The sequence below is a fragment of the Chiloscyllium punctatum genome, chromosome 2 (assembly GCF_047496795.1).
Source record: "Chiloscyllium punctatum isolate Juve2018m chromosome 2, sChiPun1.3, whole genome shotgun sequence".
Classification (NCBI taxonomy): domain Eukaryota; kingdom Metazoa; phylum Chordata; class Chondrichthyes; order Orectolobiformes; family Hemiscylliidae; genus Chiloscyllium; species Chiloscyllium punctatum.
The window spans coordinates 263,884-277,003 of NC_092740.1; the positions used below are offsets into that span (position 1 = coordinate 263,884).

Genomic DNA, 13,120 nt, shown 5'->3' on the forward strand with positions numbered 1-13,120 from the left:
GACCCAGCACAGGTCGTGATATAGTGGTATGCAGTCAAGGAGGGAATTGCTCTGGGAGTTCTAAACATTGATACCAAAACTCATGAAATCTCACAACTTCACTTTAAACGTGGGCAACAAAACCTCCTGCTGATGACTCGGTACTCCTCCGTGTTGAACAACACTTGGAGGAAGCACTGAGGATGGCAAGGGCACATTCTGTCCTCTGGGTGGGGGATTTCAGTGTCAATCACCAAGTGTGGCTCGGCAGCAGTACTGTGGATCGAACTGGTCGGGTCCTAAAGGATATCGCTGCTAGACTGGGTCTGCGGCAAATGTCGAGGGCTGCAGATGTATCTGTCCATAATAGTGACCACTGCATGGTCCTTGTGTTGTGTAACACAGACTTCAAAAAGACCTAGCGAATCAACGCTGGGCATAAGGTGCCACGGAGTAGTTTTCATCTTTGGTGAAGCAACAAAATGGATGTTTTGTGCCATGCAGCAAGTGATAGAGCTAAGTGATCCCACAACTAATGGATCAGATCTAAGCTCTGCAGTCAAAGAACATTCCAACACAGGAACAGGCCCTTTGGCCCTCCAAGACTGCACCGATCCAGATCCTCTATCTAAACCTGTTGCCTATTTTTTTTAAGGAGCTGTATCCCTCTGCTCCCTCCCCATTCAATGTATCTGTCTAGATACATCTTAACTGATGCTATTGTGTCCGCCTCTACCATCTCCTCCAAGCATCCAGCACCCTCTGCAAAAAGAACTCCCCACACATATCTCCTCTAGCCAAGCCGTTCCAGTACAGTTACAATACTGGCATCTATCCGACAATGTGGAAAATTGCCCCGGTATGTCCCAGACACACAAAGCAGGACAAATCTAACCTGGCCAATTACCACCCAACCAACTTCCTCTCGATCCTCAGTAACGTGATGGATGGTGTCAGTAACAGTGCAATCAAGCAGCACCTGCTCAGCAATAACCTGCTCAGTGATGCCCAGATCATTGGGTTCCACCAGGGCCAAGTCTAGCTCCAAGGACTAAGAGAGCAGATACATGGGAACACCATCCTGACTTGGAAATATATTGTCATTCATTCAATGTCACCTGGGTCTAATTCCTGGCCTGGTTACAGCTTTGGTTCAAACATGGACAGAAGAGCTGAATTCTGGAGGGGAGGCGAGCTGAAAGTGACATGGGGGCTGCATTTGACTGAGTGTGGCATTAGAGTTATTGGGAGAAGGTAGGAGAATGAGGTTGAGAAAATGTCAGCCATGATTGAATGGTGGAGCAGACTTGATGAGCTGACATGCCTAATTTTGTTCCTTTATCTTTGTTGTGTACCAAGCAGTCTGCTTGATTGGCACCACATCCCCTCCCTCCACCACTGACACTCAGTACACACTGCTGCTACCATCTATAAGATGCACTCGGAAATTCACGAAAGCTCTTTAGCACCTTCCAAACCCACCACCACTTCCAAGTACAAAGACGAGGGAAGCAGAAATGTGGGAATGTCACCCCCTTCAAGTTCCCCTCCAAGCCTAACCCCATTCTGACTTGGAAATATATCATAGTTCCTTCAGTGTCACTGGGTCAAACTCCTGAAATTCTGTTCCTAAGGGCATTGTGCATCTACCCAAGGCAGGTGGATTGTAGTGGGGAAAGAAGTCAGCTCACCACCACCACCACCACCTTAAGGGCAACTAGGGATGGGCAATAAACATTGGCCGAGACAGTGACACCCAAGTCTCATGAATGAACCTTAAGAAAAGGATACTGAGGTGTGGATGTAGTTTGTGAATGCTGTGTATTTGGTTCTTTGTTTTTGGGAGGTGGGAGCAGGCATTGTGGGGATTGGATGTCTTGAGTTCAGTCATATTCCCCCCCGATACTAACCCTTCTCCTCTTACTCCATGTAGCTCGCCTGTTTCATTAGTATCTTCTTCCTGAGTAACTGCATCTACTCCACTGTCTTCAGGATTCGTATTTTTAATTACTACTACCTGGCTCCACACCAGCAGACTGATGCCTATAGTCTACTCTTCAGTGGAATGTGAGTATCTTGAGAACCCTACAAACCCATCACACTGCGTTCTCAGCCAGACAGCATCCGAAAATTCATCGGATTACAGGGGGATATGACTGAGACAAGCTGAGCAACAGAAAATTCTTGAGGTCTTGAACAAGTACTTCTCTTCAGTATTTACGAACGAGAGGGACCATATTGAAGAGGAGAGTGTGAAACGGACTGGTAAGCTAGAAGAGATACCGGTTAGGAAGGAAGATGTGTTGCACATTTTGAACAACTTGAGGATAGACAAGTCCCCCGGGCCTGACGGGATATATCCTAGGATTATGTGGGAAGCAGGAGAGGAAATTGCAGTACCGTTGGCAATGATCTTCTCGTCTTCACTGTCAACGGGGGTGGTACCAGGGGACTGGAGAGTAGCGAATGTTGTGCCCCTGTTCAAAAAAGGGAAGAGGGATAACCCCGGGAATTACAGGCCAGTTAGTCTTACTTCTGTGGTAGGCAAAGTAATGGAAAGGGTACTGAGGGATAGGATTTATGAGTATCTGGAAAGACACTGCTTGATTAGGGACAGCCAGCAAGATTTGTGAGGGGTAGGTCTTGCCTTACAAGTCTTATTGAATTCTTTGAGGAGGTGACCAAGCATGTGGATGAGGGTAGAGCAGTGGATGTAGTGTACATGGATTTTAGTAAGGCATTTGATAAGGTTCCCCATGGTAGGCTTATGCGGAAAGTCAGGAGGCATGAGATAGAGGGAAATTTGGCCAATTGGATAGAAAACTGGCTAACCGGTCGAAGTCAGAGAGTGGTGGTAGATGGTAAATATTCAGCCTGGAGCCCAGTTACAAGTGGAGTTCTGCAGGGATCAGTTCTGGGTCCTCTGCTGTTTGTAATTTTTATTAATGACTTGGATGAGGGAGTCGAAGGGTGGGTCAGTAAATTTGCAGACGATACGAAGATAGGTGGAGTTGTGGACAGTGAGGAATGCATTTGTCGTTTGCAAAGGGACTTAGATGCGATGCAGAGCTGGGCTGAAGAGTGGCAGATGGAGTTCAACCCTGCCAAGTGTGAGGTTGTCCATTTTGGAAGAACAAATAAGAATGCGGAATACAGGATTAATGGTAGGGTTCTTGGTCAGGTGGAGGAACAGAGGGATCTTGGGATCTATGTACATAGATCTTTGAAGGTTGCCACTCAGGTGGATAGAGTTTGTAAGAAGGCCTATGGTGTATTATCGTTCATTAGCAGAGGGATTGAATTCAAGAGTCGTGAAGTGATGTTGCAGCTGTACAGGACTTTGGTTAGGCCACAGTTGGAGTACTGTGTGCAGTTCTGGTCGCATCACTTTAGGAAAGATGTGGAAGCTTTGGAGAGGGTGCAGAGAAGATTTACCAGGATGTTGCGTGGAATGGAGAATAGGTCGTACGAGGATAGGTTGAGAGTTCTCGGCCTTTTCTCGTTGGAACGGCGAAGGATGAGGGGTGACTTGATAGAGGTTTATAAGATGATCAGAGGAATAGATAGAGTAGACAGTCAGAAACTTTTTCCCCGGGTACAACAGAATGTTACAAGGGGACATAAATTTAAGGTGAAGGGTGGAAGGTATAGGGGAGATGTCAGGGGTGGGTTCTTTACCCAGAGAGTGGTGGGGGCATGGAATGCGCTGCCTGTGGGAGTGGCAGGGTCAGAATCATTGGCGACCTTTTAAGCGGCATTTGGATAGGTACATGGATAGATGCTTAAGCTAGGACAAATGTTCGGCACAACATCGTGGGCCGAAGGGCCTATGCCTGAAATGTCGACTCTCCTCCTTGGATGCTGCCTGACCTGTTATGCTTTTCCAGCATCACACTTTTGAACTCCTGCTTATTGACTCCACTTCCATCTTCCAAACTTTATTTCCAAATTCTGGTTTCTAGGTCTCTGCTCCACCCTCTGTAACTGGATCCTTAACTTTCTGACCCATGGACAGCAACCAGTGAGAATAGGTGATGACACCTGCTCTACCATAACCCTCAACTCTGTGCCCTGTAAGGCAGTGTCCTCAGCCCCAATATACTCCTTACGTACTCATGACTATGTGGCCAGATTGAACTCAATGAATGAGTTCGCTGTCAACACCACCATTGTAGGTCAGATCTCAAATAATGATGAGACAGAATACAGGAAAGAGATTGAGTGCCTAGCCGCATAGTGTAAAGACAACAAACTTTCCATCAATATCAACAAAATGAAGGAGTTGATCATTGACTGCAGGAAGGGGAGTGGAGGGCATACGCCTGTCTGTATCTATGAGGCTGAGGTGGAGATGGTGGATAGCGTCAAGCTCCTGGGAATGACCATCACCAACAATCTGTCCTGGTCAACCACATCGACACACTGGTGAAGAAAGCACAACATCTGTACTCCCTTAGGAGCCAAAGGAAATTTAAGATGTTCATAGGGATGCTTACCAACTTTCATAGATGCACCATAGAAAGAATCCTATCTGGATACATCACAGCTTGGTATGGCAACTGCTCTTTCAAGATTGCAAGAAACTAGAGACTTGTGAATGCAGCTAATTCCGTCACTTAAACCATCCACTGACTCGATCTTTTCTTCCAGCTACCTCAGGAAGGCAAGCAACACCATCAAGAACCTCTCTCACCCTGGCTATACTGTCTTCACCATCTTCCATCAGCCAGAAAATATAAAAGTTTGTATACATGTATGAATAGATTCAGACAGCTTCTTCCCTGCTATTATTAGGAAATTTAATGTAGGTCTCACTGTCTGTGCAGTTTCCCTGCAACTGTAACATTGTATTCCTTACTGTATTACCCTAATGCACTTTGTATGCTATGATTTGCCTGTACTGCACACACAACTAAACTTTTTACAGGTGACAATAATGCATCAAATCAAATCGAACCATCCAGAACAAAACCCACTTGACTGGCTCTCTTTTTCCCAGGTTTTTAAAATGGAATAAGTGAACTAAGTGTTAGCCCCTAGAGAGTGAGAATGGAGAGTTAATAGTGGATGAAAAGGAAATGGCAGGTGAAATTAAATGAAAATACGTTGTTTGTCTCTTCAGCATTGAGGATCAGAAACACATTCCATCCCTGCTGTGAATCACTTCAGCTCTAACCTTACTGTCACTGCTGCTCGTTTGTAACGTCCCAAACATCAGGAAGTGGGATTGAGCATCCGACTGGAGCTGGGGCTGACATGTCTCTGAGTCCAGATGGATTTCTTCTGAGGGTCTTCAAAGAGAATGGGGCAGCAGATGTGCTGGTGTGAATTTTCCCAAACTCTGATCTCAGGAAAGGTTCTACCAGACGGGGTAGTGGCAACGCCAGCCCCACTGACACAGGAGGAAGAAAGGAAGGAGTCAACTTGGGGCTAGTTATCCCAATGTCTGCCTTAGGGAAGGGATTGAATTTAATCATTAAACAGATATCTGGGAACTGAAAAAACTTGTCGTCATCATCAGGAAGATTGTTCACTGTATCTGTATATTAACCTGCTGCAAATTCTGGAACATTCTCTAATAGCATTGAGGGTGTCCCTAGACCTGAAGTGGCTAGAACGTCACTTTCTCCAGGATATATTCTGCACCTCTCATTTGTCAAAATTAGAAAATACAGACCAGGTCTTCTCAATCTTTCTTAAGATGAGCCTGTTATCCCTAGGATTCATCTGGTGAACCTCCATCGCTGTTCTAATTTTCTAATACCGTTGGATTCTGGAAAAGCACCAGAGGCTTGGAAAAATACTATGTGACATTCTTATTTGGGAGGGAGGGAGGCATAAAGCAGGTAATTTTTAGGCTGATTAACCTCAGCTCTATTGTTGGAAAAATGTTGGAGTCAAATATTAAGGACATTTGGAAAATTGTTATCTAATCAAGTAGAGTCAGCATGGCTCCACAAAAGGGAAATCGTGCCTGACTTATTTATTAGAATTGTTTTGAGGAAGTGTCAACCAGAGTAGATAGAGGGAGCCAGTAAATGTATAGTATTTGGAGTTCCAGAAGGTGTTTGACAAAGAACTTCTCAAAAGGTTAAGTCATAAGGTAAGAGCCCAAAGTGCTGGTGGTAGCATATTGGCATGGGTAGAGAATTAGCTATTGGGTAGAGATTCGGGTGGGAAACAGTGAGTGGGAATAAAGGGTTCTTTTTCAAGTTGGTGACCGGTAACCAGTGGGGTTCCACAGGGATCAGCGCTGAGACCACAACTGTTTATAATAATATATTAATGATCTGACAGAAGGAAGTGAATGTTCTGCACCAGATTTGCAGTTGACACAAAAATAGGTGTAATTTTGCAATGTACAGCTGGAAGAAGGGTTTATAGCGCAGACCTATGGATCAGGATAAATTTTGTTTTGATTTACAGGTTGTTCTGCCGTCTGACACCACCATTATGTCTGAATTTCTTGGGACTGATTCACATGGATTCCGCAATTTCACATCAGAACAGAGAGCAGACTGCTTACACCTCGGTGAGAGATAGGAGATGTGGGTGGTTGGGGGTGAGAGGAAGATTATGCTGATGATGGGTGGGTTTTGGGCTAATGACACTTGCCTGACTTAACAACTTGTTTCCAATTTATCCTCAGATAATGGGCTCAATGCGGGTGATATCCTTCATTGCTGATGGATTCTATATTTATTATCCGATGCTGGTTGTGATCCTCTGCATTGCTACCTACTTCAGGTAATGTACTCTGCTATCCCTCACCTGGGAGGGTTTGATTGGGACAGTGTAGAGGGAGAACTGATGAGATTTTCACAGTATAACTTAAAGGGAATGACAGTGAAATGAGGATAGCTGTAAGCTTGCTTGTTGAGCTCGCAGGTTCATTTTCAGATGTTTTGTCACCATAAGAGGTAACATCATCAGTGAGCCTCTGGCAAAGTGCTAGTGTTTTTTTAAAGATTAGATTCTCTACAGTATAGACACAGGCCCTTTGGCTCTCACCGACCCCCCGAAGAGTAACCCACCCAGACCCATTCCCCTACCCTATATTTACCCCTGACTAATGCACCTAAAACTATGGAAATTTATCATGGCCAATTCACCTGACCTGCCCATCTTTGGATATTGGGAGGAAACCAACGCAGACATGGAGAATGTGCAAACTCTACACGGACATTCACCCGAGGCTGGAATCGAACTTGGCTCCCTGGCGCTGAGAGGCAGCAGTGCTAACCACTGAACCACCGTGCTGCCTTTCTTGTTGGTGACACACTTTCTATTTGTGTGTTTAGGTTTCCTTGGGTGGTTGATGTCATTTCCTGTGGTGGTGTAATTTCCTGTTCTTTTTCTCAGAGGGTGGTAAATGGGGTCAAAATCGATGTGTTTGTTCATAGAGTACCAGTTGGAATGCCATGCTTCTAGGAATTCTCGTGCATGTCTTTGTTTGGCCTGTCCTAGGATGGATGTGTTGTCCCAGTCGAAGTGATGTCCTTCCTCATCTGTATGTGAGGATACTAGTGAGAGAGGGTCATGTTGTTTTGTGGCTAGTTGGTGTTCATGTATTGTGGTGGCTGGTATCATGTATTCCCGTCAATACATCTGGGAAATTTTGCACCAAAACCTTACTCACTAACATGACAGATCATGAATGGACAGACACTGTACAACGAGCCATAGACATTAGACAGCGGCAAACACAGAAAATAAAAACAATAGACCTGCAGAAAATACTAGACACGCTCACACAAAATAATAACACAGACAACCCAGAAGCATGGATTAAAAAAAACTTATCTGACCGACCCTTATCAAACAATGAAAAAGCCATCTTAGTAAGAGGATTAAATTACAACTTCCAGGATGCAGACCAGAAAGATTTCTCGGCAGCATTAGGAACAACACGGAAAGATAACAAACGCACAGAAGAAACTCAGCAAACTATCAGACAGTTGTACCAACATTAAGCAGGAAAAAGGAAGGTGGCACAGTGGTTAGCACTGCTGCCTCATAGCGCCAGAGACCCGGGTTCAATTCCCATCTCAGGTGACTCTCTGTGTGGAGTTTGCACATTCTCCCCGTGTCTGCGTGGGTTTCCTCCAGGTGCTCCGGTTTCCTCCCACACTCCAAAAATGTGCAGGTTAGGTGAATTGGCCATGCTAAATTGCCCGTAGTGTTAGGTGAAGGGGTAAATGTAGGGAAATGGGTCTGGGTGGGTTACGCTTCGGAAGGTCGATGTGGACTTGTTGGACCGAAGGGCCTGTTTCCACACTGTAGGTAATTTGTAATCTGAAATACTCTATACACAAGAAAGGAAAGCACTAGAAGGACTTGAAGATTTTAAAAAAAATTATCCTACCTGCAGACAAAGAATGCTTGACAATCATTTTAAATCAAAGAGACCACATTGAGAAGGTGAACACACTGTTTGCAGATACCAACACTTACCGACAGGTGGCGATAGACCCGACCCCACAACTACAGAACCGAATCACCGCCCTCCTCAGAAAAACTTCAGAAATCTGGACAACTAAACAAGATTGAGTTTCAAAAAATCAAACCAGACGGATCCAACCCACCACGTTTCTACGGATTACCCAAAATTCACAAACCAGGAACCCCCTCAGCCCCATAGTCTCACTATCTGGAACACCAACTTAGAGTGGCCAAGGAGCTAGACCAAAGATTAAAACACTTCGTAAAACACTCACGCCTGTCCGTCCACTCCACCCAAGTATTCCTGAAGACACTAAGATATAAGAGAATGAAATAATGGTCTCCTTTGATGTAACAACCCTGTTCACATTCACCAACATCAACCTGGCCAAGGAAACATTGACTGCACAATTAGAAAACCAGCATCTACAGGAAAACAACACATACAGACCGAATGTTGAACTACAGAGGGAATCGTCCCAACACCCACAAACGAATAGGAACATTATTCCAATGAGCCACCACACTGCAGCACAGAGGAACTACGCAGAGCAATCACCTATACCATGTATTCAAAAGTCGCAGGTACCAATGAACACAGCCCGCCAATTTCTCAGCAGCAAACCCAAACAAGCAGACAAAACATGTCCAGAAACCCTCTCCACTCTCCCCTACATCAAAGATATCTCGGAATTGACTGCCAGACCACTCAGACCCCTTGGATCGTGGTAGCCCACAAACCCACCAACACACTAAAACAGCAGCTAATGAACTTGAAAGACCCGACACAGACAATGAGCAAAACTAATGTCATTTACAAAATACTGTGCAAGAACTGTAACAGACACTACATTGGACAAACAGACAGGAAACTACCCACCAGGATACATGAGCATCAACTAACCACAAAACTACATAACCCTCTTTCACTAGTATCTTCACATACAGATGAGGAAGAACACCACTTCAACTGGGACAATACATCCATCCTAGGACAAGCCAAACCGAGAATCACATGAGAATTCCTAGAATTATGGCATTCCAACTGGAATTCCATCAACAACCACATCAACTTGGATCCCATTTACCACCCGCTGAGAAAAAGAACGGGAAATTACATCACCACAGGAACTGACATCACTAACTCAAGGAAACCTAAACACATGAATAAAAAGTAAGTCGCTAACACCAGTGCTTCATCCAGAGGCTCACTGATGATGTTACCCAGTGTAGGGATGAAATGTCTGAAACCGAATCTTCCAGCTCGGCGAGCAAACTTACATCCAGAACCTCAACCTGCGCTACAAATTTTCCCAACATTTGCTAACTGAGGATAGAGTTAGCTAAAATGAACTGGGTGGACAGATTAGCAGGAAAGACAGTAAGCAAGCAGTAGCTTACATTTGAGAAGGTAATTCATGATCCTGAGCAAAATTATATCCCTGTACAGAGGGAAGATTCTGAGAGGGATAAACAAACCATAGCTACCAAGGAAGTGAAACAGAATACAAAGTTAAAAGAAATGAACCCAAATTCAGTCATCACTCTGAAGACTGGGATAAATTCAGAATGCAGTAAAGGAAGAACTAAAGGCAGATTAGAAAATATATTACAGGGTCAAACCAGCGAGGAGTATAAAAAAACTGACAGTGAGAGCACCTTTCAATATCTGAAAAGGAATAGTGATTTAAAGTGAACATAGGCATCTTTGAAAATTAATCAGGGGAGCTTTAGGGCAATAAGGAAATCATCAAAGAGTTAGACTGATATAAGATATCATCTGTTTAATAACTGGCAGAACGGAAAGAGGAACAGAGAGATCTTGGGGTGTTTGTCCACACACCACTGGAGGTGGTAGGACAGGGTAATAGGGTGGTTAAGGCGGCCATGGGGACACTGGCCTTTATCGGTCGAGGCTTGGATGATCAGAGCAGGGAGGTTCTGGTGGAGCTGTACAGGAGTTTAGGGAGGTCACAGCTGGAGGACTGTGTGCAGTTTCTGGTGCCCACACTATAGGAAGGATGTGATTGTACTGGGAGGGGGGTACTGCCTGGGATGGAGCAGGTTAGTGATGAAGACAGGCTGGAGAAGCTCAGGTTGCTGAGGGAACCTCCCAGCAGTGTTTAAGATTGAGGGGCATGGCCAGAGTGGATGAAAAGCAGCTGTTCACCTTGGTTAAAATATCAATTAACAAGAAGGCATAATTTTAAAGTGGAAGGCAGGATGTTAGAGGGAATTTGAGGAAAATGCTTTTCACCCTGAAGGTGGTGGCCATCTGGAATACCTTGCCTGGGAGGGTATTTGAGGTGGGAAACCTCACAATCTTTAAGAAGTATCTGGATGAGCAGTTGAAGTGTCCATAAAACTGTAAGATGCAGAATTGGACTGTTTAGCCCACCGGAGTCTGATCCATCACTTGATCATGACTGATATGTTTCTCAACCCCATTGCTCTGCCTTCTCCCTGTAACCATTGTCCTCTTATTAACCAAGAATCCGTCTATCTCTGCCTTAAGAATGCTGAATGACCTGGGCCTCTGCAGCATTGAGTTGCTCAGATTCCCCACCCTCTGCCTGAAGAAATCCCTTCCCATCTCCTTTCTCTTGGGTCGTCCCTGTGCCCTCTGGTCCTAGTCTTTCCAAGTAGTGGAAATAATTTCTCCATATTCATTCATTCCAGGCTACTCAGTATTCTGTATGTTGCAAATAGTCTCCCGCCCCCACCTCTCCCCAAACCTTTTAACCCCATGTACCACCCAGAGTCCTGGACTGAACCTCATATGACAAGCCCCTTCATCCCTGTAACTATTCTTAGAAACCTCTAGACTTATCCAAGGATTTAGCAAGGAAACTGCAGGGGATGGGCACATTAGAAATGTGGAGCTTATTCAAGGAAAAGCTCCTGTGTGTCCAGAAGTGGAATCCCTGGTCAAGAGGAAGAAGAAGGCTTAGAGTCATAGAGATGTACAGCATGGAAACAGACCCTTCAGTCCAACCCGTCCATGCCGACCAGATATCCCAACCCAATCTAGTCCCACCTGCCAGCACCCGGCCCATATCCCTCCAAACCCTTCCTATTCATATACCCATCCAAATGCCTCTTAAAATGTTGCAATTGTACCAGCCTCCACCACATCCTCTGGTAGCTCATTCCATACACGTACCACCCTCTACGTGAAAAAGTTGCCCCTTAGGTCTCTTTTATATCTTTCCCCCTCACCCTAAACTATGCCCCCTAGTTTTGGACTCCCTGACCCCAGGGAAAAGACTTTGTCTATTTATCCTATCCGTGCCCCTCATAATTTTGTAAACCTCAGTCTGAAAAACAACCCTTCACCACCACCCTCTGTCTTCTACCTTTGAGCCAGTTCTGTATCCAAATGGCTAGTTCTCCCTGTATTCCATGAGATCTAACCTTGCTAAGCAGTCTCCCATGGGGAACCTTGTCAAATGCCTTACTGAAGTCCCTATAGATCACATCTACTGCTCTGCCCTCATCAATCCTCTGTTACTTCTTCAAAAAAAAACTCCATCAAGTTTGTGTGACATGATTTCCCACACACCAAGCCATGTTGATTATCCCGAATCAGTCCTTGCCTTTCCAAATACATGTACATGCTGTCCCTCAGGATTCCCTCCATCAACCTGCCCGTCACTGAGGTCAGGCTCACCGGTCTATACTTCCCTGGCTTGTCTTTACCGCTCTTAAACAGTGGCACCACGTTTGCCAACCTCCAGTCTTCTGCCACCTCACCTATATCTATTGATGATACAAATATCTCAGCAAGAGGCCCAGCAATCACTTCTCTAGCTTCCCACAGAGTTCTCAGGTACACCTGATCAGGTCCTGGGGATTTATCCACCTTTAACCGTTTCAAGACATCCAGCACTTCCTCCTCTGTAATCTGGACATTTTCCAAGATGTCACCATCTATTTCCCTACAGTCTATATCTTCCATATCATTTTCCACAGTAAATACTGATGCAAAATATTCATTTAGTATCTCCCCCATTTTCTGTGGCTCCACACAAAGACCGCCTTGCTGATCTTTGAGGGGCCCTATTCTCTCCCGAGTTACCCTTTTGTCCTTAATATTTTGTAAAACCCCTTTGGATTCTCCTTAATTCTATTTGCCAAAGCTATCTCATGTCCCCGTTTTGCCCTCCTGATTTCCCTCTTAAGTATACTCCTACTTCCTTTATACTCTTCTAAGGATTTACTCGATCTATTCTGTCTGTACCTGACATATGCTTCCTTCTTTTTCTTAACCAAACCCTCAATTTCTTTAGTCATCCAGCATTCCCTTTACCTACCAGCCTTCCCTTTCACCCTGACAGGAATATACTTTCCCTGGATTCTCGTTATCTCATTTCTGAAGGCTTCCCATTTTTCAGCCGTCCCTTTAGCTGCGAACATCTGATTCCAATAAGCTTTCGAAGGTTTTTGCCTAATACCGTCAAAATTGGCCTTTCTCCAATTTAGGACTTCAACTTTTAGAGCTGGTCCAACCTTTTCCATCACTATTTTAAAACGAATAGAATTATGGTCGCTGACCCCAAAGTGCTCCCCCACTGACACCTCAGTCACCTGCCCTGCCTTATTTCCCAAGAGTAGGTCAAGTTTTGCACCTTCTCTAGTAGGTACATCCACATACTGAACCAGAAAGTTGTCTTGAACACACTTAAGAAATTCCTCTCCA

At 44.8% G+C, this 13,120-nt stretch overlaps 1 protein-coding gene across 2 annotated transcripts in view; it reads left to right on the forward strand.

Moving 5' to 3' along the window:
• The window catches only part of lmbrd2b (LMBR1 domain containing 2b), a 51,405-nt gene that overhangs the window by 16,068 nt on the left and 22,217 nt on the right, over positions 1–13,120 (forward strand). For both annotated transcript variants that reach the window (XM_072592679.1, XM_072592689.1), the window contains exons 11-13: positions 1,913–2,046; positions 6,406–6,511; positions 6,629–6,726. In XM_072592679.1, the coding sequence (XP_072448780.1) occupies positions 1,913–2,046; positions 6,406–6,511; positions 6,629–6,726 (338 nt within the window). The remainder of the gene's footprint in view (positions 1–1,912; positions 2,047–6,405; positions 6,512–6,628; positions 6,727–13,120) is intronic.